At 47.3% G+C, this 25,564-nt stretch overlaps 1 protein-coding gene across 5 annotated transcripts in view; it reads left to right on the top strand.

Moving 5' to 3' along the window:
* The window catches only part of AIFM3 (apoptosis inducing factor mitochondria associated 3), a 111,452-nt gene extending 90,375 nt beyond the window's left edge, over positions 1-21,077 (top strand). For all 5 annotated transcript variants that reach the window (XM_050923791.1, XM_050923787.1, XM_050923790.1 and 2 more), the window contains 4 exons: positions 76-174; positions 3,176-3,251; positions 12,895-12,999; positions 15,946-21,077. In XM_050923791.1, the coding sequence (XP_050779748.1) occupies positions 76-174; positions 3,176-3,251; positions 12,895-12,999; positions 15,946-15,985 (320 nt within the window). In that variant the 3' untranslated portion in view covers positions 15,986-21,077. The remainder of the gene's footprint in view (positions 1-75; positions 175-3,175; positions 3,252-12,894; positions 13,000-15,945) is intronic.
* Positions 21,078-25,564: the final 4,487 nt, after the last annotated feature.

Genomic DNA, 25,564 nt, shown 5'->3' with positions numbered 1-25,564 from the left:
CTGCCCAGGCACAGTGCATGTGGCAAGACTCCCACACGATTTCCTTTCTTACGCTCTGGTTCTTTGGTTTTCCAGGCCGCATAGCAGCTCTGAACATGCTGGCCCATGGCACGGAGATCAGCACTGTCCCCTACCTGTGGACGGCTGTGTTTGGGAAGAGCATACGATATGCAGGTCAGACATACTAATATGAGCCTGAGGAGCCAGGCAGCCTCTTGAACTGGACAGGAGCCTTACATAAATCCTGGGGGGATAACACCCAGCTCCCTACTCCAACCTGGAGGGATCTCACTGGCGACTGATGTCTGCACTTTAGGAAAAAATGCCACCTGTGCTACTGTGGGAACAGGAGGAGCCCCTAGTGCCCCAAGATTTACCAATGGGAGATGGCTCTGAGGGTGCAGTGCTGAACCTGACTAGGGTGGGGCAGGGCCTGACCTTCAGTGGGGAGGAGAAGCCTGTCCTGACTGAGGCGGAGGAGCGAAACCTAAACCTGACTAGGGGTGACAGCTGAATCTGACTGAGGGGAGGGGCAATGCCTGAAACTCTTTTGGGAGGGCAGTGCCTGAACTGGACATGGCACCTGGACCCCATGAGGGTGGCCAAGTTGAGGGGTGAGGTAGCTGGACGTTGATGACTGGTATCACAGGCGCTGAGTTTTATTTTTCCCCGGTGGGTGCTTCACCCCCGATCCATCCCGAGGCCCCACCCTCACTTCACCCCCTCCCCCGATGCCCTGCCCTCACCCTGTCTCTTTCCGCCCCTTTCCTCCAAGTGCCTCCCTCCAGCCACTGAACAGCTAATGGGCGGAGCTGCTGAACAGCTGTGGTTGGTGGGTGCTGAGCACTCACTTTTTTTTGCCGTGGGAGCTCCAGCCCCGGCACAGACACCGAGTCGGTGCCTCTGGCTGGCATTGCTGATGTGTGAACATGAGGAGTTCTGAGAGCGTTCCCAGACGAAAACTATGCTAACAGGGAGTTAAAGCGAAGGGTGCATATTTTGAGTGAAATACATGATGGCGGTGTTGTCAAAAAGAAGCATTATAAAGCCACAACATTCAGAGTTAAGGTTTAATTTAAAAGAATTCCAAACAAGTTAAAATAATCATATCATATGATCATGATGTCTGAGGCTTTTCAGTCTCTGTGGTCCCAGGTCAGATGATACATGAGATTTGTTTTCTTTTTTCTTCACTATGGAAACATTTATTTATAATGTGAAGTTTTCCTGCAACCCAAATTGTGCATGAATTCAAAACATCAGCCTGAGTTGCCACATCATTTGTATGTTAGAGACCTGCACACATAGTACTGGATAAGCCCATTCTAAAACATCTGAACAATACCTGAAGGTTAATTTGCCTGTTCACTTGGTTGGCAGGAGATTCTACTGGTGAGAGGTCTGAGCACGTCCAAATAGGGAAAATAACCACTGTGCTAATCTGGACATCACCTCTGGGTCTGTCTCTCTTCTTCATCCCATGTAGCCTCAGCAAAGGGGCTAGAAAGCCACTCATTTTCCCCCCCGTGAAGCAATCCCCAGCAGAGAGAGAGCTAGGATAGCTACCACCCCCTGCCGCCTCTAGCACAGGGGACCAATGTGCAGCTTTGCTCTGGCCATTCTCAGCTCATGTTCTGGCCAGTTGGAGCCAGAGTCAGCCAGTATAGGTTAGAGGAGCCTCAAAGCCTCTCTGAAGTACTCTAAGACTAGAACAGGAAGTCACAGTTCCTTTGCTATGTCCTCTCTCAGCTTTGCCTTCTCTCTCCAGTCACCTGAGATTGTTGGCTTATCCCTCTGAGGTCCTTATGCTCACAACCTTATTCGGAACCTCCAGTGCCTCCTGCATCAGTCAGGGTCCATCTCTGCTGGTGCTGGAAGGGGCATTTCATACCTGCACTAGCTTGAGGAGTGTTAGCGTGCTAAAAATAGACATGTAGCCTCAGCAGCGCAAGAGGCAGAAGGGACCGGCTGCCCCGGCTCATTAATTATCCACAATCACTGGTCCAGGGAGACAGAGAGAGAGAGAGAAATGAAAAACATCTTTATTCACATAAAATTACATTAACGTGATTTAGAAGTATTGTAAAATTGTAATATATACACCAAATGATGAATAAAATAAAGCAAAATGTGTCTTAAGCAAACATTACACGTGGATCACTAAAGCGTCGTCATCACCACGTTCACGCAAAATGTTAAACACACCGAGTCAACCAAAAAGTCGCTCTATCCTCCCATTCTGTTCTGGTGAGATTTCAGAACAGCCAGTTTTGCCCAACCTAGCAAAACGTTGGCCAAATGTGAGGGCTCTGTTTCCTGACTGGCTAATGTCACTCTGAGAACAAACAAGGGCTTGGGAGCACTGTCTGGAATTTGGCAAGGACCTTATCCAAAAAGCACACACTCCCTTTGTCCCATGACTCTTTCCTTGTTTGTCCTCAGTGCAAAGGCTTCAACAAGAGACACTGAGGGAGCTCCCCACATCCGACTATTCCATACCACAGTGATAGTCACTCACCTGAGAGGTGGCAGATCCCTGTTCAAATCCTTGCCCCCACCCAGGCATAGGGGGTGACTTGAACTGAGGGTCTCCTATAGCCACGCTGAGTACCCTCACCACTGGGCTAAAGATTATGGGGGAGGTCTTCTTCCTTCTCCCTGGACACCCGGCATGGAGCTGCAGTGCCCATGCCCAGAGGCAGAAACATGGGTACTGAGCAATTTTAGGAACCTACAGGGTTCGGTGGCAGCTGAGCAGTGGTTTTGTGAATCCCAGTGGGGCCAGATTCTGGGATTTAGGCACCTAAAGTGACACTTATAAATTTAATTTCTTAATGACACTATCTCTTAGTGGGCAGACTGTGGCTTCCCATAGCACTATGATTGAATCATTTGGGAGATGGCTGAGCAAAGAATGCTGGGATTTTATGATTGTCATGCCAACCCCAGCATATGGTGAGGGTGTGTCTGGTTTGTAGACAGTTGTCCAAAAAGAGGTTGTGGCTGTAGGACAGACCACCGCCATATGGCATGTGTTGTCTTCATATGCAGGTGCTTGCCTGTGTGCGTATCTGTGCGCACATGAGATTGCGCAATGTGGAACCATAGGGGAGGAAGGGCAAAGGGAGCCGTATGCTGCCTCCTGCACCACTTTGACATTTCCCCTGTTTTTCAGGCCACGGGGAAGGATTTGATGATGTCGTCTTTCAAGGCGATTTAGATGAACTGAAGTTCGTGGCATTTTACACCAAGTAAGTGTTTCTCTTCCCTTTGAGACATTCCAACATGGACATTAATCTGACTGCCCAGTTATTGAAATATTTCCTTTTACTCTATTTCTGCTTTAGCCACTAGCCATCAGTTTTTCCCCCTCCCAGGATCCAGGTTTCTGTGCATTAATGAAATGATACATTTGAAATCAGAGGAGTTTTGAGACCAATGTTGCATGAGGGCATTAGGTTCAGCTTGTTCTGCATGATGAATGTTCTCTAGGCATGCCCAACACAACGTAGACCTCAGAGCGGGGTGGATTAGGTGCAATGGGTGAGATTCTTAAGAATGAATTAAGCACCTAACTTACTTTAGGCACCACCATCCAACGTTTAGATGCCACTGGCATTCACAAAACCACCACCCAGCTGCTGTCTAAACCTGTAGGCACCAAGTTCCCACTTTTAAAATCCCCAAGGCACCTCGATTTCAGCAGCTGGGCCTTCACTGAGCCACCTCACTCCTGACATCTCCCAGCAGGTCAGCACCTACCTCACACCTCAGCCCCAGTAGGATTTGCAACTAGGCATTTCTCACTGATCTTGCCTCCAAGGCCTGATGCAGTAGACATGCCAAGAGCATGCCTAAACCCTTACACAGGACACTGGAGAAGGAGGTGCCTCCTTACGTTCAGTGGTTAGAGCACAGACCCAGGATGTGGGAAAGCTGGGTTCAAATCCCCCCTCTACCTCATGTGGAGCAGAGATTTGAACTTGTGTCTCCTACCTCCCTAACCACTAGGCTATAGGGTAGCCAAGAGCAAGGCTTGCTGAGTCTCTCCAGTGGACTGTATATATTCCACTGTATATAAATACTTAACTATTCACTGGGGCAGCAGGACTCTATTAGGGCACTGTTGGGAGAGGCTCAGGGTTCAGTCCCCCTGCTCCAGTGGAGAGCTGACTATTTATACATATAAGGCTCCCTTCTGAGAGGTGGGGGACCTTAATTTCCTCCCCCACATCAGGCACCAGGGGGGTATAAACCCAGGTCTCCCACATCCTGGGCTAAAGATTATAAGTGGGGAACCATCACCCCTGCTTTGCACCTAGCATAGGTCCCCCCTTCATGCACCTCCAGCTCAGACTTAAGGAGCAAAATCCATTTGAGGGTGTGGGTCACATACCCCCTCCTCAGCCTTTCCTATTGGCTAGCTTAGGCAGCACCCTGCTCCCCCTGCTGGCTTTTGTGTGAATCCCATTCTTAGACACTTAATTCTCCCCATGCGTTGTGTAAGGGGCGCCTAACTCAGAGTTGTGAATTGCATTAAGTGGTAGGGCACATAAATGTTAGGGGCTGCACTGCAGGGGTGGCGGAGCCTTCCCTATAGTTGGGGGGGTCAGGCGCCCCCACCCCTTCAGTGCCCCCACCCAACGTCTTTCACCCAGGGCCCCATCCCTGGCCAAGCCAGAAGCCGGAGCAGGCTGGGAGCCACAGACCCTCCATCTGCCTGGGGTGGGGGAGCCGAGAGCAACTCCCAGCACATGTCCCCACCCGGGAGCCCCCCGGTCCAGGGCAGGAGGGTCTACGGCCTGCGCAGATCTTACCCGATCCGGCGGTGGCTGTGGGGCCACAGCCTAGTCATAGTAAGAGCTGCACGGGCAGCTGTGGGAAGCCGTTGACCCTGCACCTGCCCTGGGTGGGGGGCCTGGTGCCCCACAGCTGCCTGGGCTCCCCGGCAAGGCTCCAGCTGCTAGCTGGGCTCCTGCTGATCGTCCTAGAAATTAACTCTTCCAGCCCAGAATGCCCTCTGCAGGCCAGTGTCTCTCCTGCCGCTCGCCCCTCTGTCCCTCCTGGACCCTGGTGCCTTTACATCAGGGTTCTGCCCCCAGCAGTAACCCACAATCTGGACCTTCCCACCCATGGGAACCCCCAACCCGCTATCCCCACCTCACCTCAGTGGCTACTGCCAGTCACCATCTAGCCCACGCTCACTGGGGCAGATGGCAGTCTGTAAACCATTCATCATTGGCAAGGGGGGCTGCTGCCATTGCCTGTCTCTGGGCTGCCCCTCTGCAGCCCTAGTACCTTTTAGCAAGGCCTGCAGCCTGAGGTTTGACTAAGCTGGAGCTCCCCAGCTCCCTCTGCCCTTCCCTAGCACTGGTACCCTGCTCAGCTCCCAGGCAGCCAGGTCCTTCTCTCTCTACCCCTAGAGAGAGACTCTTATTAGCCTCTGGCCCTCAGCCCTCTTATGGGGCCAGCTGTGGCTGCTTCCCCCAATCAGCCTGGCTTTTCTCTGCCACAGCCCTCTCCAGGGCCGCTTTAACCCCCTCAGCACAGGAGCGGGGTGACTGCCCTGCTACACAGCCCTTTTGGGGTTTGGCTTATCAATTGGTCTTTGTCTTTAGTTAGGGTCTCCTCCAGCCCCTCTCTTGGAGCATCCTGCTTTACAACTGGTCTATGCAGTTTCAGGAGCAATGAGGCCTGCAGCTGTCTCCCTCTTGGCTGATCTGTCTCTGTTGTCAGCAGTCTCTGAGGTGTATCAATCTTCTTCCTGTTCACCACCCCATCCCTTTTTAAGCTCCCTCCTCTAGGCAGAGTAAGCCTTGCAGGTGCTGAATGAGCCGAGAAGAACTCGCTACCCCCTCACCTCCCTCCCCCGGCAGAGTGAGTGCACGGCCCTTCACAATTATATATATTAAATACAATATATAAACATGTAATATTAACATTAACGTTTTGTTTTAATGGTTCAAACAAAATGAATTGAAATGATAAAGTTGGAAAGCAACATTTTTACATTATCAAAATGAAAAAGTTTGACACTTAAATGAAATGAGAAAATCTAAACGATTTGTTTAGACTTTTCTCAACAAAAACTTTGTTGAAACTGAGACATTCCCCAAAACCATTTTTATTTCAATGAAATTGCATTTTCCAACAGAAAATTCTTCCATCAAAACATTTCTTACCAACTCTATTTCGGATATGGACAGGCTTATGTTTCCCCTTAACTGCTGCTTAACTGACTGACACACATATAGCTCCTTCAGCCTTTCCAAATAAGTCCGTTAACCAGTTCCTCCAAACCCATGATCATTGTTGTTGTTGTTCTTCTCAGAACAGTCTCCAGTTTGTCAAGATCTCTAGGCTAGTGAAGCGGTCAGAACTGAATGCACAATTCCAGGTGTACTCAGTAAAAGTTAGATGGTGATGTGATTCTTTCACATATTTAAGCTCAAAATGGTGCTTCCGTTGAAGCCTCATTATATTCCTCCTCTTCAATACCACAGGAAAATATTTGGCATATTTTGGTATTTATTCCATCTCTAATTAGGAAGGAGATGTCAAATCTCTTTAATTAAACATCTGTAAAGTACTTTGAAGCTGAAAAGCTATGGATAGCTAATATGAATAATGACAGCATGTTATTATGGTAATTGATTCATCACTTTGTGTTCAACGCTCAGTAAATCAAGGAAGTGGCAGAGGTTTCCGAGCAGTGAACTGTCAGGGAAAGGAGAGCTGCTTGAACAGAGCCTGCTGGCCAACCTTAACATAAGTATTACAGGTTGTAAGTAAGCCTTAAACAAACCAGATAGAAAGTGGGAGTCTGCTGCTAAAAGTATGTATGTTATTCTGCGACTTAGGAAAGCCCACAGGAACTGGCTTTTCTATAATAGGACGACCACCTGCATAGAGTCCTTGAGGTGTCTTTGAACAGATCAAGCTAGTGGAGGGTTGCACTGATTAATCAGTCTGGGGTTCTTCTAAGCTTGGGACATCAGTATCACCTTCTTTTTATCTCTTTATATCCTATTACTTGGAATCAAGGGCAGTCTTTGCCTCTCAGGCCCTGAGAGTTATTTCTAGGTGCTTGAAAAAGTCTCTTCTTTCTAACTTTTGGTGTCAACTCTGTATGGTGCAGTGCTGATACTGGGAGGGAGGCCACTACCATAAATTGACTCTCCTCTGACTTCCAGCACTAGTCAAAGCTGAAGAGACTGTACCTAGCTGCCTATTTGTCCTTTGAGCTCCCCTCTCTCATTCATTGCAATGAAATGCGGGTGGCTTACATTCCAGGGCCTGCTCTCACGGCTCAGTTTCACAATTAAACTAACATTATTTTTCTGAGATTGAAGAAGAAATTGGTAAAAAAATACAATTGGTAAAAAAAGAAAACCAAAAAACCCAAAACACCAAACCTGCATGTTACCCCAGAGTTACAGGGCAACAGTGCAAGCAAAGCAGCTGTTGGTGCCATAGGTGCTGGAGTAGAGGTGCTGCAGCACCCCCATTACATACAAGGTTTATAGTTTGGTTCAATGGCTCTTAGCACCCCCACTATACAAATTGTTCCAGCCCCCCCGGTTGGTGCTTCTAGAGCAAAGGTTGAAGTGCTCTTGTCACAAAGGAGGTTGGTGTCTTATCACCATTTATCTTGGTGCTAGATCAGCCCAGGAGAGGAAACATAAGAGAAAGGGCCCTTGTCAAGTATAATTCCTAAATCTGGACCTTAGCGTCCAGGATATGGGTACTAGCATAAAGTCCTCTAAGCTTAATTACCAGCTTAGATTCTGTAGCGCTGCCACCAATCAGGAATTTTTAGGGCCTGATACCCTCTGGTCCCCCCAAACCCTTCCCAGGGGACCCCAAGACCCAGATTCCTTGAGTCTCACAACAAAGGGAAATAAACCATTCCCTTCCCCCTCCCTTCTTCCTCCCAGCTCCTTCCCGTCCTGGGAACACTAGGAGATCGCCTGATTCAACTTCTTGAATCACCACACCGAGAGGAGTGTTACCTTCCCCCTCACCCAGAGGCAATACAAGCTGCGTGAATATAACACAAAGAGAAAATTTATCCTTCCCTTCTTCCCACCAATTCCCTTGAACCTTAACTAGGAGAAAAAAATCAAACAGGTCTTAAAAAGCAAAACTTTTAATAAAAAAAGAAAGAAAAAAAGTAAAAGGTTTATCTCTGCACTTTAGATGGTAAACAGTTACAGGGTCTTTCAACTTATAAACAATAGAAAGAAACTTTCTCCAGCAGAAACACAATTTAAGCTACTTCCAGCAAGTACACATATGTAAATGAAAAAACAAAAACAAATTAAAAGACTATGACCGCCTTTTCTTACTTACAATTCTGAATAGATAAAAGACTGTAGCAGGGAGATTGGCAGTAACCTGGTTGCACCTCTAGCCCCATCCAGGACCCAGAGAGAACAAAGCCAAACCCAAACAAAGGCTTCCCTCCATGAGATTTGAAAGTATCTTGTCTTCTGATTGGTCCTCTGGTCAGGTGTTTGCAGGTCACTGTTTGTTAACCCTTTATAGGTGAAAGAGACATCAACCCTTAGCTATCTGTTTATGACAGCCCTCCATATAGTTCACCCTGCGGAATCTCTTGATTATTGTTCTGGGACACCAGGGTTGCCTCCCAACCTCAAAATTGACCTACATTTTCCTGCAAAGCTTACTGATCCCCAAGGTCAAGATGCTCCCAGAGGATCCACCATGAAGGGTCCTTGCTGTTGCCTTTCCCCAGAACCTCTCCTCCACAGTTGTAATCTCTGTTTCCTCAGTCCTCCCATCCCAACCAACCCCATCCCCACATACAGATTCCCCAACCCCACTGAAGGGCTCCTGTTGGGAAGGGAGGAATGATGTTGCAAAGGTGGTGGAGATCCATACAGATTTCATGCCCTCTGTCTGTGGGCCTTGATTCCTAATTCTTCCACACACCAGTTTCAGAAATGGTGCCCCAGTTGACTTTAAGAGGCTTTTTGTATAGTTTCTCCTGTGGCCAAGATTTTCAAAAGTGACACGTATTTAAGATGTCCTATTTGAGACACCATAAAAGGACCCAGTTGTCCATAGTTTTGTTGACATTACAAAACCTAGAAATGTTTTCAAAGTAAATAATTTGAGTGTGTGAGTTTATAAGAGGATTTCCCCATTGATAATGGTTCTGTCATTGTCTCAATCATTCCCAATTCTCAGTCAACGATAGGTAGGGTGACCAGATGTCCCATTTTTAAAGGGACAGTCCTGTGTTTTGGGACTTTTTTTATATAGGCACCTATTCCCCACCATCCACTGTCCTGTTTTTTCACAGTTGCTATCTGGTAACCCTAAGTCGATAGGCTACCTATTTGGAAAGTGTTTGTGCCATCTCTTTTCTTTCTCTCAAATATATAGATTGTTTATCCCTTGCTTCAGAATAGCAAATCTTTTACCCTAGCTGATTGATAGAGCCTCCCTCTTACTTCCTTGTCTTTGAACAGTGAAGTGGAAATTGTCATTTTTCATTCTCACCTTTCATCTAAGCTACCTAATTAGGTGCCCATGACAGTCCAGAAGTTTTATACTTGTCAGTATCTATTTCTAGTTTTTTGCATTGATCTGATATTTAGATAAGAGACTGCATTTCTCTGTAGTGAGATAGTTGCCCAGAATTAATTGTTTGCAATCTAGTTTGTAACTTATCTGGCGTTCCCAGCAGGCAGGGTACTAGCCTGCTAGTGTTTGGGTTAGTTGCTTGAGGATTATTGGTTTTCACCCCAGATTGTGTACAACCCAGATCTGAAGGTCATTGCTGTGACACCTGGAGTTATGGGAGTGGTGTCGGTGTTGAATGCAGGTTAACAAGGCTTCTATTGCTGCTCTTCTAAGCCCTGTCCACACTAGTTTCCACTGTGTTAAAAAAATCATTTTTCAACATAGTTTTTAAAAGTGATTGCTGCAAACATGCTGTTGAGGTGGGGGAAGAGAGACAATCTGGTTACTGAAGTATGACTTCACTGGAGCTATGCCCATTTACACTGGTTAAGAATCTGGCTCAGGGATGTTAAAGCCAGAAAGGACCATTCTGATCAACTGGTCTGCCCACTTGCTTAACACAGGCCAGATAATTTCACCCTGTGATTCCTGCATCCTGCCCGGTAACTAGTGGCTGAGGTAGGGTATATCTTTCATAATGGCATCCAATCTTGGTTTAGAGGCCCAGCTTCTCTCCTCATGTTCAAACCATTTTGTTGCCACCTGCAGACTCTGGCCTCAGCTAGCTGCCTAAGAAATTCTCGAGTGGTGGGGAGCTCTGACCTGGCATAAAGTATCATCGCTGGTTCCTAGACCAACGACCATTAACATTCTGATGGGGCTGGAGGGGTGTTGGGAGTGAGAGGGGTAAGGATGGAGATTACTTCACCAGGCCAATTCATAACTGGTTCAAGGTCCCATAAGGACCTCGGTGAACATTTCACTTGGTGAAAGTTACAGCAGCCCCGAAACTTTGCACTGTTGTGCCAGGGCCAGGGCAGATGCACCTTGAGAATCCAGTAGGCATAACTGGATTCCTGGAGCCCCACCCCCATTTCCCGTCATCATCACCATCATGGCAAATCTGAAAGGGACATGGCCTCCTTGCAGAACAAGCACCAGCTGGATTTATTTCCAGCTAGATCTTGCAGGCTGGCTGGCTGTTCAGTTAATGCCCATCACTGGCAATCTTATCACAGCACCAAAGCTTCAGGTGGCCACATGACCACTAGCTGTGTAGTGGCATTCCTGGGTAAACACACTTCATGATTTGTTGGTCTTCTATCTTAATAACATGTCTATGCCAAAAAATTCACCAAAACCAAACCATTGCTGATGGAAGCCATTGCTGGGGTCAGCTTCAAATATCCTCATTTCTGATCTTGTCTTGCCTCTTAATAAGGAGAAACTAACATAGATGATAAGAACTGAAAACATAAATCAAATGCTCGTTAGCCTTCCTCAGTATACACATTTCACTGGCGTACAACAGAGTGGGTAGAACCATGGCTCTATAGAGCCGCGGTTTTATAGCAAGCTTAATGTCATGACATTGCAACAGAGGCTGATGAAGGGTGTGAAACATGGCAGCAGCTGCTGCTATACAAGTGCCCACATCTCTTGAGCAACCTCCAGCACTGTCTGTGATACTTCAGGTATTTGCCAGTTGCCACCTGCTTGATGTTCAGTCTGGATTGTTAATAGCGAGCTGCTTGAAATCTGGAGTTGGAGAATGCTTGATAGCAAGGCCCAGGATTGAATTTTATCCAGATTAATAATCAGACCCGTACACACTACTTCTTGCCTGGCTGCAGCAATTCATCCAACTGAGCCAACAAGACAAGGCCATCGGTGCATTTGAGATCTCAAAACAGAATGTTGTTCAGCTCAACAGCATCAACAACTGCCTCGTCAAGCTTATCCATCAACCCATTCAATGTCTGATTTCCTGTGGGACGCTTGCACAGAACTGGAGAATTAACCCAATCCCTTGATAAATTCTTCCAAAGATTAATTACCCTCACTGGTAAAAATGTGTGCCATATTTCTAATATGAATTTGTCGATCTTCAGCTTCCAGCCATTGGACCTTTGTTCTGACCATGCTAGATTAAAGAGCTGTTTGCTGTCCGAATCCTTAATCGAGGTACTTGTCATCTCTTATGCTTCTCTTCAATGAGCTAAATAGATTGACGATGGGGATTTTCAAAAGTATCTAATTCTCTCAAGGTAGAACATATTAATCCAGCTGATTTTTCTTCTATCCCTATTGGAACTACCATTCTGTTGAATCAATGAGTTTAAGTACTTTATCATCACTCCATCCCAGCACTTTGATACAGAAGGACCCTCTTATTGGAATATTTCTTACTTTACTCTGTGAAGGATTGCATTGCTTTTCCTGTTGTTCTACACATGAATCTCTTTGCAGGTCTCAGAGAAATTGTGAACACGTTATATTCTTGTCAGAAGCATAATCGTTACTTGAATGCTGTGCAGGTTCATTTTGATTTAGGCTCAAGTGCTCTGCACAGACTGCATGTCTCTTTGTCTGTATGACATTCTCGACTCTTTTTAGCAGTGAAAAACCATTGTACGTTATTAGGTGTGGTCCTCATTAGAGCTGGGGGAATATATGATTTCTCAGCCCTGCTGGCATTTCCAAAAAAAGCTTTTTTAAAATTTCAGCTCAACTAGACCTAATCCAAAAACTCTGAAAAAACATAGTGATTTGAAAAAGTTGACAGACATTTTGTTCAACCTGCAATGAGCCATTTCACTTTGTTTCTGGGCACTTTTTAACCTACCGGCAGAGGAAATAAAAGGCTAGAATCACATTCACCTAATTTTCCACCACTCGCAGCACTGTGGTTTCTATGCACACTAGAAGGCATCGCAGCTCTAGTACAACATCTATCATGTTGTCTAGGTTCTGCCCTCCTTCTCCAGAGGCAGCTGGACATTTTTTTCCACCTCAAAAAATGTTTTGGGTTGTTTTAGTGCTTAAAGCCACATCAGAGCACCACAGGGTTGGACTGCGCTGCCCTGACTAGGGGCAGTGTGTAGCTGTGCTGTCCCATGAGCAAAGCTGGGACCAGGCATGGAGCCAGGGCTCCATCCACTCCCCACTAGTGCCTGCCCATGTGCTGCTCACCGACCGCTCTCCCTCACCGGGTGCTGCTGTCTGAGGTAACAAGCACATGGGCTAACGGGGGCTCCTGAAGCTGGGAAGAGATTATAGGTTCATAATCCCCGGTGGTTCTATCAAGGAGTTTATCCTTTTATGAAGGAAAAAAGTGTCCATCTAAAGCCATTCACTTCCTTACCTGCAGTGTCTCCTTCACACCTCTGATCTTTGTTGTAGGAATGAGGAGGTGATTGCTGTGGCTAGTATGAACTATGACCCGATTGTGTCCAAAGTCGCTGAGGTCATGGCCTCTGGGAGAGCAATCAGAAAACGAGATGTGGAGTAAGTAGATGCTGCTAAAGACAATTGAACATACTAACATTGTAACATAAATCGGGCCAAGTAAAATCAAAACCATATGAGCAAGTGATCCATCAGCTGGCAGGTGCTAGTGCAGAAATGCCACCTGGGCTAGAAGCAATGGTTCATCCCATTTTAGTTCAGGTGAATGACAAATGGCAACCCATACTGCTGTTTGCTAATGTCAGCGGTACTTCCTAAACACACTCACTCCTCTAGTGCCACTACACTCATTAACCTTCCACCACACACTATCCCTTGCTCCCTCCCTTAGTCACTATTCATCATCCATCACACTTTCACATGGATCGCCTCACAGGGAATGGAGTGGGGTGGTGACCCGCTCCTGCCCTGAAGGGCTTGAAATCAGCCCTGGGAGAGGGCTGAGACTGCGAGAGAGCTGCTGCTAGGAAAGCAGCTATCCTTGCCAGGAGCGCCAGGAGCCTTTTTGGTGCCCTAGGCGGTGGAAGGTCCCGCCCCCAAAATACCGCTGATGACCGTGGTCGCTGCCCCCCAATATCAGCGCCGTACGTGACAGCCTAGGTCGCCTAATGGGTTGCACCAGCCCTGAGCCTTGGGGAAACAGCTGCAGCCGTGCCTCAATCAGGCCACCGCTGGCCTGTATAAAAAGGCTGTGAGCCAGAGGCCCAGAAGTCTCTCTCCAGGCTGGGAGAGAGCAGGGCCTGGCTGCCTGCAGGAAGGGTACTGGAAGTGAGACAGGGCTGGGGAAAGGCCAGAGGAGCAGGGGAGCTCCAGTCTGGCAACTCCCCAGGCTGCAGGGCCTGGTCCAAGGCCCATAGAGGTACTAGGAGGCAGAGGAAGGCAGCTGGTCCAAATTCCCCTTGCCTATGATGAGTGGCTTTTACACTGCAGTCTGCTCCAGGGAGCGGGGGCTGGATGGTGACTGGCAGTCGCCCAAGACTGAGGCAGGGTGGGGAGAACCATGAGACTGTGGGGGTATTGCCAGGGGGAAGCACCCCAAAGACAAGGGACTCAGGGGTCCAGGAGGGACACAAGGGTGGGGGACAGCGGGACACTGGCCTGCAGAGGGCGCTCAGAGCTAATTCCCTGAGACGACCAGCAGGAGGCACCACAGGGGTGAGTCGTGCACATTTACAGGGAAACTAGCCATGCAGGCCCAGTTTGGCAGGATCCCTGCCTGTGCACTGACCAAACCACAGTGACTGAGGAGGGCGCCTGTATATAACAGCATGTGGACCCAGAATGGAATGTGGCATAGCATATACCCGTAGGAGAAGGGGAGTATTCTGAAGGCAGACCGAAGTTCCACACAACTTACATAAGTGATGCCAAGAAAATATTGGGAGACCGATGTCTACTGAATGAAAATCCAACCGTGTATATAAATCTTTTAACTCAGTCAAGTTGAAATGGACATGCCCCAGATCACTCCAGACTGTCCCTGTGACAAATTTCGATTTCTAGCTTAAAGCACTAAGGAGCTAGGGCTTTAACAAAAAGCTGCATTTTTATAATACCCAAATGTATTTCCCCCTTCCCCTCATCCCCTACTTTCCTTGTCCTCAAAGGTGCCCAACTTATTTTTGCTGAAACCTTTTTTAAAAAATGTTTACATTCCTTCAAGTCACCAGATAAGAAAAATGTCATGTTGAAAGGTAAACATAACTGGCAGGTTTAAACTAGCATAAATGGAGAATTCTCTGGAAGTTGAAGTCTTTAAACCGTGATTTGAGGACTTCAGTCACTCAGCCAGAGGTTAAGGGTCTATTTCAGGAGTGGGTGGGTGAGGTTCTGGGGCTGTGATGTGCTACATCTTGGTCAGCAGTGACTTCCCACAGTGGGAGTCTGGCATTTCACCCTCCCTGCCTGCAGAGCATAGAAAGCAGTCTCACTGCTCTGGCCTTAGAGTGCAGAGGCTGCTTTTTGCTCACTGGTCAGGAGCCAGCCTGTTCCCTGCCCCTCCTGGGGGTGGGGGTGGGAAAGGACCCTTGGCCCTGCCATGGATCAGGAACAGGACGCTTAATACTAACCCAACGTTCTCTCCTTGTTTTCCTGCTGCATACACCTATTAAAGGCTGTTCATTCTCCATGGCAAGTATGTTTCCTTTTGTATCTTGAACTTACCGCATGTTAGCAATGAAGGGTTAAAGTGACAGATTTTAAGTTAACGTCAACAGCCAAAGCCCTGATTTGGGAGATGTTCCTGCAGAAATGTCATTTACTCTATTTGCCTAAATGGAGCAGCTCCTCACATGGAAAAGACTCCTTTGACTGGAATGAAGTGGTTTGACTGTGGTTTGTTCCCTCTGCATTGAGCAGTTGATAAATCTATTGCTTCTGTGGAAAAGGAGTTTGGACACATGGGGTTGGATTTGTTAACATGTACCTGCAATAGTGCTCATTCCTCAACTTGTGCATGTACACCCACTGCACCGCTAGACCTATGGGCCTGGTCTATATTCCTGGTTGCACTGGTTCACCTGTAACTTGGTTCAACAACTGATTCCATTAAACCAGTGCAAAACCCAGTGTGCCCATTTGGAATTCAGTTTAAACCCGGTTTTTAATAATTTCAGCTAAAACAACCTAAACCAAATTTAAATTGAATGAAGAGCCTCTACACAGGGTCTTGTACTGGTTTAACTAAATCACTTTTTTTAAATCACACCTTTTATTTAAACCAGTGCAACTTGGGATATAGACAAGACTTTAATGACACAAAACCTGGACATGCTCCCCTCTCTGCATTTGGCTATATCAGGTCAATATTGTGCCCCAGCTCCTCCAGCAGGGTTGCAGGCAACTCAGGGAAGAGAGAGTGTTCGCTGCAAAGAAACTGGAGCAGCATGATAGCTAGCAATACGACCCCGTGCAGAAGGCAAACTCAGAAACACTAGGTGAGCAGATCTGGTTAATTCTGTTGTCCTGCCTTTGTCTTTGCCTTAGAACTGGAGACATGTCTTGGTTAACTGGAAAAGGCTCTTAACATGGAAGAAACTGATTTCTGCTGAGGCTGCACTTGCCCCAGAGGAGACCGGGATGACCAGGAGGCTCCGCTGCTAAATGCAAATCTAATCAGCTGAGTCATTGCCTCCCTCACGCTTTGAAGAATCCAGCATCTTTCACTGAACCATTATATTCCCAACAACGCCCTCTGTACACACAGCTGGTGGTTCTGACGCACCAGTGGCAACCTGCATGCGTGGGCTCTGCAGAGTTTAAAAACCCTATGGAAACACAAGGAGAATACAAGATCCCCGAGGAAGCACTGACTTGCCCTGGTCTTCAGAGTCTGAAGCAAGCACATGCTCTAGCACCGACAGCTGCATCTCTCCACGAGCCCTGCTGGCTGCAGGGACATGTGGCGAATAGAACGGAACTTACTGGCACTTTCTTCTGGTAGGGAGGGACTGCCTGCCAAAACAAGGCAAACTAGTCATCCTGGCTGCATGATAAAGTTGGCCCCCTCCCTGGGACATGTCTGCTCCCCCTATAAACAATACCACAGCCTTTCACTGCACCCCATGCTCCCGACTGCACCCACAATACGCACCCAACTAGCCTACCCCTCACACACACGCCACTCACATCCAAGCATGCCCTCACCAACACCCTGCATCACTCTCCAACCTGCACCAACCCCCCTGCTCTCCCCTAGACACCTTATGGTGCCACCCTCACACAACCGCTTGCCCCCCCCCCGAATTCCCCCAACCACATTCACTTTCCACCCACAGTGTCATCTACACCCACACAGCTTCAACCACATCGATGGGCTCCCATTCAGATCCTTACCGGCACAATCCGAATCATATAGCTTCACCTTTATCCACACCCTCAGCCATAAGCACAGGTACACAGCTCCCAGGGGCGAGCCTCCCAGCCCAGGTCGACAGACTCCAGTTTGCCGGGCTAGCACACTAAAAACAGCTGTGTAGACAGTGCTTTGCCGCTGCAGCTTGGACTGAAACTTGGGCTCCTCGACTTCCAGTCCAAGCACTGTCTACACAGCTATTTTTGGAGCACTAGCCCAGCAAGTATCCTTGGAATGTAGAGTCTGACTCTTGTGTTAATTGCAGTCAGTTGCTAGATGTGGAAGTTAAACTCCCTGTTCTGTAAAGACCCTGGTCTCCCTTTTTCAGTTTGTAAACACATGGGCTAGGTTCAGCCTTTCCCAGTTCCCCAGGGACCAGTTTTGACCTCACTTACACTGGAATGATGCTGGTGCAACTCCATTGTTCCAATGGAGTTACTCCTGATTTACATCAGTGTAAGTGAGACCAGAACAAGCTTTGTGATCTCCGAAAGATCTCAAGTATAATTGTCAGTGGTTGTGATACCATTTCATCTTATTCCTTTAGCATCCCAGGGTGAATGTTATCAGATCATCCTGTTTTGAATACAGATCTAGTCATCTTGGTCTCTTTCACAGAATCATAGAATATCAGGGTTGGAAGGGACTTCAGCAGGTCATCTAGTCCAACCCCCTGTTCAAAGCAGGACCAATTCCCAACTAAATCATCCCAGCCAGGGCTTTGTCAAGCCAGGCCTTAAGACTCCTCCAAGGAAGGAGATTCCACCACCTCCCTAGGGAACCCATTCCAGTGCTTCACCACCCTCCTAGTGAAAAAGTTTTTCCTAAAATCCAACCTAAACCTCCTCCACTGCAACTTGAGACCATTACTCCTTGTTCTATCATCTGCTACCACTGAGAACAGTCTAGATCCATCCTCTTTGGAACCTCCCTTCAGGTAGTCGAAAGCAGCTATCAAATCCCCCCTCATTCTTCTCTTCTGCAGACTAAACAATCCTAGTTCCCTCAGCCTCTCCTCATAAGTCATGTGCTCCAGCCCCCTAATCATTTTTGTTGCCCTCCGCTGGACTCTTTCCAATTTTTCCACACTCTTTAACTTGCTTCTGCCTGATCCAGCCCCATAAACACTCCCTTCTTCTTCAGTTGTTTTGCGTAAGTCATTAGACAGCAAGGCCTCCCTGTCATTGGTATCACTCATTTCTAGTCCCTGCTCTTTCTGCTGTAACTATCGGCAGAGGGCGTAACCGGAACAGAACACAGCATTTCAGTCAGGGATGTACCAATGACTTACAAATGGCATGATCAGCTTTTCAGTATTATTGTCCACAGCACTCTTTGCAGTGATGCCCAGGTCTCGGTCTCTGTGACTTGACCTTACACATCCCTGCTGTCACCCTTTCTCTCCACCCCCGCTCTGCCCCCTGGAATGAATCATTTTCCGTATTTTTTTATTCCCTTTGTTTTAAGATCTTTAAGAAGTTTTCTAAGACCCCGGTGCAGCCATACTGGCTCTTCTCTTCCTTCCCTGCTGTGGCCTTATCCAGACTAGGACAAAGGTGAGTTTTTTAAAAATCATGTTGGCTAATACATTTTAATTAAGTGCTATTTAAAAACGCATTAGCCACTAATGTAGATAGGTTCTAACTCCTTTAAAATGTGTTAGCTGATTGTGGCCAGTCCTAGCCCATTCCAAGAGTTCATGTCAGCCGGCTAACATGTGGGAAAATACCACTTGCCCTGTCTACTCCAACGTTTTGAGCTGTTAGTTCACCCTATTTTAAAAGCACCTCTTTCTCCATCCAGACAAGGCCTGGGATTGGGAACCCCCTGCCCCCATAGCAAGTAAGCAGGAGTAGAGGCGAGTCTAGGGATGAAGGTGTGAGCGTAGGGGGCAGGTGGAAACTGAGAAGCACATGTCCTGCTGCCTCTTTGGCAGAAGGGGGAAAGACAAGCAACAGGCCCAGGAACCAGTAGGGTTTTTCATGAGGGAAGGAGCAGAGAAGGGGGCAGGGAGTGAAGGGCTGAATCCCAGGCAGAGAGGAGCAGCTGGAGCCACTGCTCTTTTAATGGAGGTGGGAAAGGAGGTGAGGGACTCAGCCATCTGCAGGTGGTGCTGGAAGGCTTCCTGCTCCCAAGAGAGGCAATAGCAGCAGGAACAACAATGGCTGGTCCATGTCAGCAGGCTGGAGAGCAGCAAGAACTGACTTGGCTGGAGGACTGGGATCAGCAGAAACCTGTAGGGAACATAGAGGGTTCAGAGGCCCCTTGATGATGGGGGAGCTTGGAGGCCCCGGGCACTGTTCAGAAACCCCCTCTTCAGCTTCAGTGCTGCTTCCCATCTGTGCTGGTCCCACTAAATGCAGCCCATACCCACCTGCAGGATCCCCAGGCAACCACTTAAGTTTTCTCCTTTTAGAGCTGTCCCATTAGAGTGCGATTGAACAGGGATGCTGGGCTTTTAAGCCCTGTGTAGCCTCTATGGCTCATTTAACCTTTCTGAGGCTGAGAAATTTCCTTGTTCCTCTTGAATTCTCTTTCTCTCCTCCCCTCAAGGTCACTCAAGACCACTCCTCCGCAGGCTGGAGGTAGGAGGGGTCAGCATGGAGGAGCCTTTCATGTTTGCAGTCTCATTGCCAGGTTATTTTCATATGTCCTTGGCTGCTTCCTCCACCCTCTGCCTGGAGAACCCACCCACTTCCTCTTTCGATTCACTACCTTCTCCTCTTGATTTCTACCTCGTAGCTAATTGCTCCGCTGTGTTCCCCCAACAAACTACCTCTCTCAGTTTGTCAATAACTAATTATCCTTTATCCTGCTTGGGTTCTCCAGCTTCCCACAGCAAATCCAGCTGTCTGCCTCCTCCACGTGTTTTCTGGTCTTCTCGCTCGGCCTTATGCAAAGGGCTCTTGGGTGTAAAGACAAGCAAAGCAGCCCTTGCCCCTGCGTCCATTAGCTGTACGTACCAGCCCCTTTCCACCATTGCCCCACGCACATAGACACTCGTTTCTTCTCACACCAAACCTGTCCAGCAGGCCACAGGAAGTGTATGTGGATGCTCAACTCCTTGGGGCAGCAACTGTGACCAGAATTAGACCTCTGAATGGGGAAGATTTTCAACAAGAAAGCAGCGACCTGCCCATTTACAAGTGAAAGTCCCATCTGTGCCTTTGAAAAAAACCTCACTTAGGGGCCAAACGTTAGGCATCAACACTTGAAAATGTTGCCATTTGTTCTTACTTGCTATTAAAGATGGTCAACATTTTTGAAATAAAAGGTTTTCCATTGAAAAAAATAGCTTTTCCCCCCATGTGAAATATTTCATAAACTTTGTTGTTATTGAAATGGTTCGTTTTCTCTGGAATTTGGGGAGAAATTTTTAATTGACATTTTTAATCTAAAACTTTCGTTTGTCAAAAAGTCAGGTTTTGGCAAAAACATAAGGGCAATATTGGTTTTGATAAAAGATTAGCTAAAAAACTTTGATTTGAAACAAGGCACAAAATTCCTGAAAAATGGAAAAGGTTTCATTTCAAACCAAATGAAATTTGTTATGAAATTGTGTTGCTTCCTTTTTTGACCAGATCCGTTTGCTGTTTAAAGAATTGTGCGCTGCATCCTCATTATGCAAAACAGAGCCACCAAAACCTACTATGCGGAAGAAGCAATTATGTATGGCATGGAAAGAGAATCTAAGCTTAACACTCAGTAATATGCATGGACTGTCTTATTTATTGTGAATGCCATGAGCATGTTGCAATGCATAATGAATAGATCTCTGCGCAGATTCTCCTGCAGTTACATACACACAGTTGCCACTGGATTTAACAGGAACTAAGTGCAAACCAATGTGAGAGAATCAGGCCTGGGTCTACATTATATCCCTCCTGACTGTAATCAGCTGTAGGGCATTCAATTGGGGCACTCCCAGAATGCCTTTTTTCCCCTTTTTCCTGTTGTTCCTTTCAGAATTTTTAAATTAGCAATAATTAGACTGATTATAATGAAGCCCCTCCTGAGAGGGTAATGAGTGATTGTGAACTGTGGGAGGAGCAGGCAGTGTGTGAGGATCTGTGTGAGAAGGGAGATGAGACATTTTCTTATCTATTGTTATCATCTGTACTGACAAATGTTCTGATTGTAGGTGGCTAATCTTCCTTTCCTCACTGTAGATGCTTATAGGGGGAATCTGCATATTCATCTAGTGCTCTGAATGGATGAATGTAAATGTAACCTGAATAATAAAGACCAAGCTTCCAGCTGATAACTATTGTAATTTATTTGCCTACAACTAAGCTGCCCCCCCCCCCGATCCTCTATCCTTCCATTTTCCTGCCACCGAGCTTTTCTTACAAATGGGGAGTCATCAAAGAGGGAGGTCTGCCTGTGGGGTCCTGTATGGGTCAGCTTTTAGCCCAAAGCTATTCAATGTCTGTGTCAGTCACCTGGAAGAAAACATAAAATCACTACTGGCAAAGTTTGCAGATGGCACAAAGATTGTGCGGGGGGCAGGGGAGGAGTAGAACAGGCCCCTGTTACAGGGCAATCTGGATTGTTGGGTAAATTGGGCCCAGGCAAGCAATAGAAGCTGTAATGCAGCCCAATGGAAGGTCCTGCATGTAGGAATGCTGACGGGCTGGCGGACTGTACCCCGGAAAACAGTGACTGACAAGGAGTTGGGCATCGTGCACCCAGTTGAATACGTGCTCCCATCCAGTATGATGTTGTGAGTAAGAAAGCTAATGTGAGCCTTCGATGTATGAATGGGGGAATATCAATGAGAAACAGGGAAGTTTTGTGAGCTGTGTAAGGCCCTGGTGAGACCACTGCCTGTATGCAACGCCCAGTTATAGAATATTTGGGGTGGGTCCTGAGAAGAACTACAAGAGTGACTTAGAGTCTGGAAAACAGATGAAAGGAGCTCAGTGTAATCGATGCAATGCCATGGGTCTCGAATACAGGCCTGCATGTCCCCAGCCAGCTGTCACATCCTGGCCACCACCCAATGTCTGCTGAAATGTGGCAGTCCAAGGAGCTAGCAGGACTACAGCCTCATCCAAGGCACCGCCCTTGGGAGCCTTGGTTGGAGGATCACCCAGCTCCACCATGCTGTTTAAGCCAGAAAAAGGCACGGGAAGTTGAGCTACTAGGTGATTTCCTGTTTCTGCACTGGACCCTGCTCGTGCCTGCTGCCTGCATTCTGCACCCAACCCTGTTCCTGATTCCTGCTCTGCTTCTGGCACCTGCTTCACCCCCAGTTCCCACCGTGCCCCTGATCCTTGCCTCTCCTCCAGTTCCTGGCCTTACAGCTCACTGCTGACCATCAGTTACCAAGCCTGGCTCTGACCTCTAATTCCAGCTCTGGTTTGACCCTTGGCTTTGGCATCTGATCCTGGCTCCAGCCCTCAGCTTTGGTTCTGTCTCAATCCCTGGCTCTGGTAATCGGCAGTTGACTCTGCCAGTGCTGTCCCTCAATGCTGTTCCCTGACCAGGACTCCTCCTCTGACCACTAGGCAAGACTGCCTTCCTTCTGGTTCCCTAACAGTGTATTGGAGAGAAGGCTAAGAGGTGACTTGATCACTGTCTGTAATTATCTACACAAGAAGAACAATACTGACTTAGTCCAGCAAAGGATAACAAAATTCAACTGCTAGAGGCTGAAGTCAGAAAAATCCAATATGGAAATACAAGTGGCAACGTTTTAATAATGAGTGTGTCACAGCTCAGGGCAACTGCACTGTATTCCCCCTGTCAGGGCCTTTGAGGACACCTACTCTAGGCTCCCAGCTCTTCAGTCATCACTTCTCTTCAGTAGAGACCCATGTTTCTCTACCTCATGATTGCAGTTTTTCCCAGGCTGCATGGTTCCCTGCTTGCACTGTGATATTCCCAGCAAGCCAGATTGCCTAAATAGACCAGTGTCTGTGCTGTGCTTGCTCTTAGATGGCTATAAGTGGTGTAATTGCCACCACACAGCTCTTTTTAAAGCAAGCATATTTTTTGAGGTGAAAACATTACAGAGAAAACATATTAATAAAGGAACATACCCTTCTGCTAATAAGCTTACCAGAGATCACCCTGGGATGAGGTGTACTTACCCTGTGCTGGTTCAGAAAGGGTTAACCACATTCTGTGGCCCAAGGAAGCCACGCCCCTGCTGGGCATGCTGTAGCTGGAACCAGAGTATAAAAGGAAGTAGCTCAGGTCAGTCTGGGCTGACCACTGTTGAGAACAGATGTGTGTTGCAGGCTCTTATAGGGAGACTGCCAGAGCTCCTGGAGCCAGCCTGAGGCTCCAATGGACTGCCCAGTGAGCACTGCCAACAGAGGAGAGACAGTAGAGGGTAGGAGACTACTAGCCTTGGGAGGAAGAGTAGGAAGTGACTGAAGGATCAGGACTGAGGTACCAAGTGACTGAGACTGACTGTAGAAGCACTGGTGGAGCATGGTAGGCCTGGGTCCCCCTGCCCTGCCAGTGGAGCAGCTGACACCTGGAAGGGTGAACTGTGCAGCAGAAGGACTGTCTTACTGATTGTAGCTACTTGGGCTGCGCCATCCTGCCCCGAGGGGCGGCTGCATTGGCTTGGGCCACTGGGTCACTAAATCTCCACTTTGATTCTCCCACAACCTGATGCCCTTTGATTGGGTGTACCTGCCCTGTGACACTCCCCCATAACTCCAACCTTGGGCTCTAGTAGTTGTCAGTCCTTCAAAACCCACGATGGGTTTTGCCCATGGTTACAAGTTCACAACTATCTCCGATTCTGAACCAGAACCAACATGAATAGGTCGCTCTTTCCTTTATGTAGCTTAAGGCTTTGATTTTGGCCTCATGAAATGGGTGATCAGCTAACAGAGGCTCACGCTTCAGGACATACCTTCTAAAGGCTGGGATTTTGCATAACTGTGGGGGGTGGGGATTGGTATGCACCTCCCTATGGACATTTCCCCAAGCAAACCACTGTTTGCCCCAAAAGTCCATTCTTGTCTGGCATGTTGTTCAGTATAGTCCTGTGATCAGCCAGGCCTTACATCCCATCTTCCCCCTACAGAGGTTACTTGCAATCCTGATGCACAACAATACCTAAACTTTGCATTTAGTACTATGGACCCAAATTCATTAAGGGTTTTTCAAGAATATTGCAGGAAATTGCCATTTCTGTACAGAGGGTATTGGAGTGTTGGAACAAATTACCAGGGGACATGGTGAATTCTCCATCTGACTCTTTAAATGAATGTTGGATTTTTTTCCGCTCAAAAAGGTCTGTTCTAGCTCAACCATGAAGGACTGGGGGTGATGCAGGAATCACTGAGTGAAATTCTCTGGCCCGTGTTTTACTGGAGGTCAGATCGCATGAGCAGAATGCTCCCTTCTGGCTTTTAAACCTGGCAATCTAAAACTAACAAGGACATTTTAATAAAACATTGTATAAAGAGTTTTTGGAAAGCCAAATTTAGTAAACCCCCAGAGTTACTTTAAAGGAACAGGGATTTTCTTCCCCAGCGTTGCAGGAAGACAGTGTCTTCAGAACTCAGCTAATATAAATCCTCCAAATCCATATCCTGCAGCTAGATTCCCTCTTTGAAGTTGCCCCAGAACAGCTTGCTGTATTTGGTTTCAGATCACTTCTGATAGCATCTCCCCTGAATCTGAGTCCCTGGTTAGGTTACAGTGGGGGTAAGGCAACCCACCATACATCTGTTTTCCTTCCACATGGTCCACTTATTATTTGACCTGTTCTGGGAGCCAGCCAGGCTTATCGTCCTGGTTATTTCACTCTTCATGTAACTGATGGCTCTTTGTGGCTGACTCCTCACCCCTGTGAGGGAAGGAAAGGTCCCTGTTTTCCATATGGGGAACTGAGGCATAGAGTGTTAGAGCTAGATTTGTGAGATGTTTGGTCACCTATACACATAGGTGCTTGGTGGGATTTAAAAAAAAAAAAGATTAAATCCCACTAGGTTCCTAAATACCTTTACAAATCTGGCCCTAAATGACATGACCAAGGCCACACAGGGCATCTGTGGCAGAGTAGGGAACTGATCCTACATCTGCCAAGTCAGCTTCCTAGCCACTGGGCTGTCCTTCCTACCCTTTAGTAAGCTTTGCAGCTAGATAATAGGAATAGTTCTCTGCACGTCACAAACGTTATTACTGAGCATGACCTCACCCACCAACCGTAGGAGGGAAACCACGAAGAACAGGGTCACATCGCACTAGACACTGTACAGTCCCTTCACTTACTAGGGCTAGATGCACAAAAGTACATTGGTATTGCAAAGCCTGACTTCTAAGCACCCTGCTGTCCAGTGGGATTCACAGATGAATTAGGCAGACACTTCCCAATGTATTGTATGGGAAGAGTTAGGTGCCTAAAGGGATTCTAAGGGTATGTCTATGCTGGTGCTGGCTCTGTAATTCCCAGATCATGGAGACATACCCGGGCTAGCTCTGATTGAGCTAGTACACTAAAAATAGCAGCGTGGCTGTGGCATTTGGAGTGGCTAGCTGCACAGGGTATGTACCTAGAATCTTGGAGGAGACAGACAGGTCTTGGGACAGACAGGTCATGGCACAAGGTTTGTATATTTGTAAATAATTAAGAATCAAGACAGACTGACAAAGACACAGGTGAGCCGTTTCTGTGTCTAGAACTATTCCTTTAATGCTTCTAGTTCCCTATTAGATTAGATTTGTTCTTATTGTAATAAAAAAGATGTTATTTTCACTAGCTCTCAGGCTAAGTCTGATATG

The sequence above is a fragment of the Gopherus flavomarginatus genome, chromosome 15, assembly GCF_025201925.1.
Source record: "Gopherus flavomarginatus isolate rGopFla2 chromosome 15, rGopFla2.mat.asm, whole genome shotgun sequence".
NCBI lineage: Eukaryota > Metazoa > Chordata > Testudines > Testudinidae > Gopherus > Gopherus flavomarginatus.
This window is presented reverse-complemented; position numbering and strand designations above follow the sequence as displayed.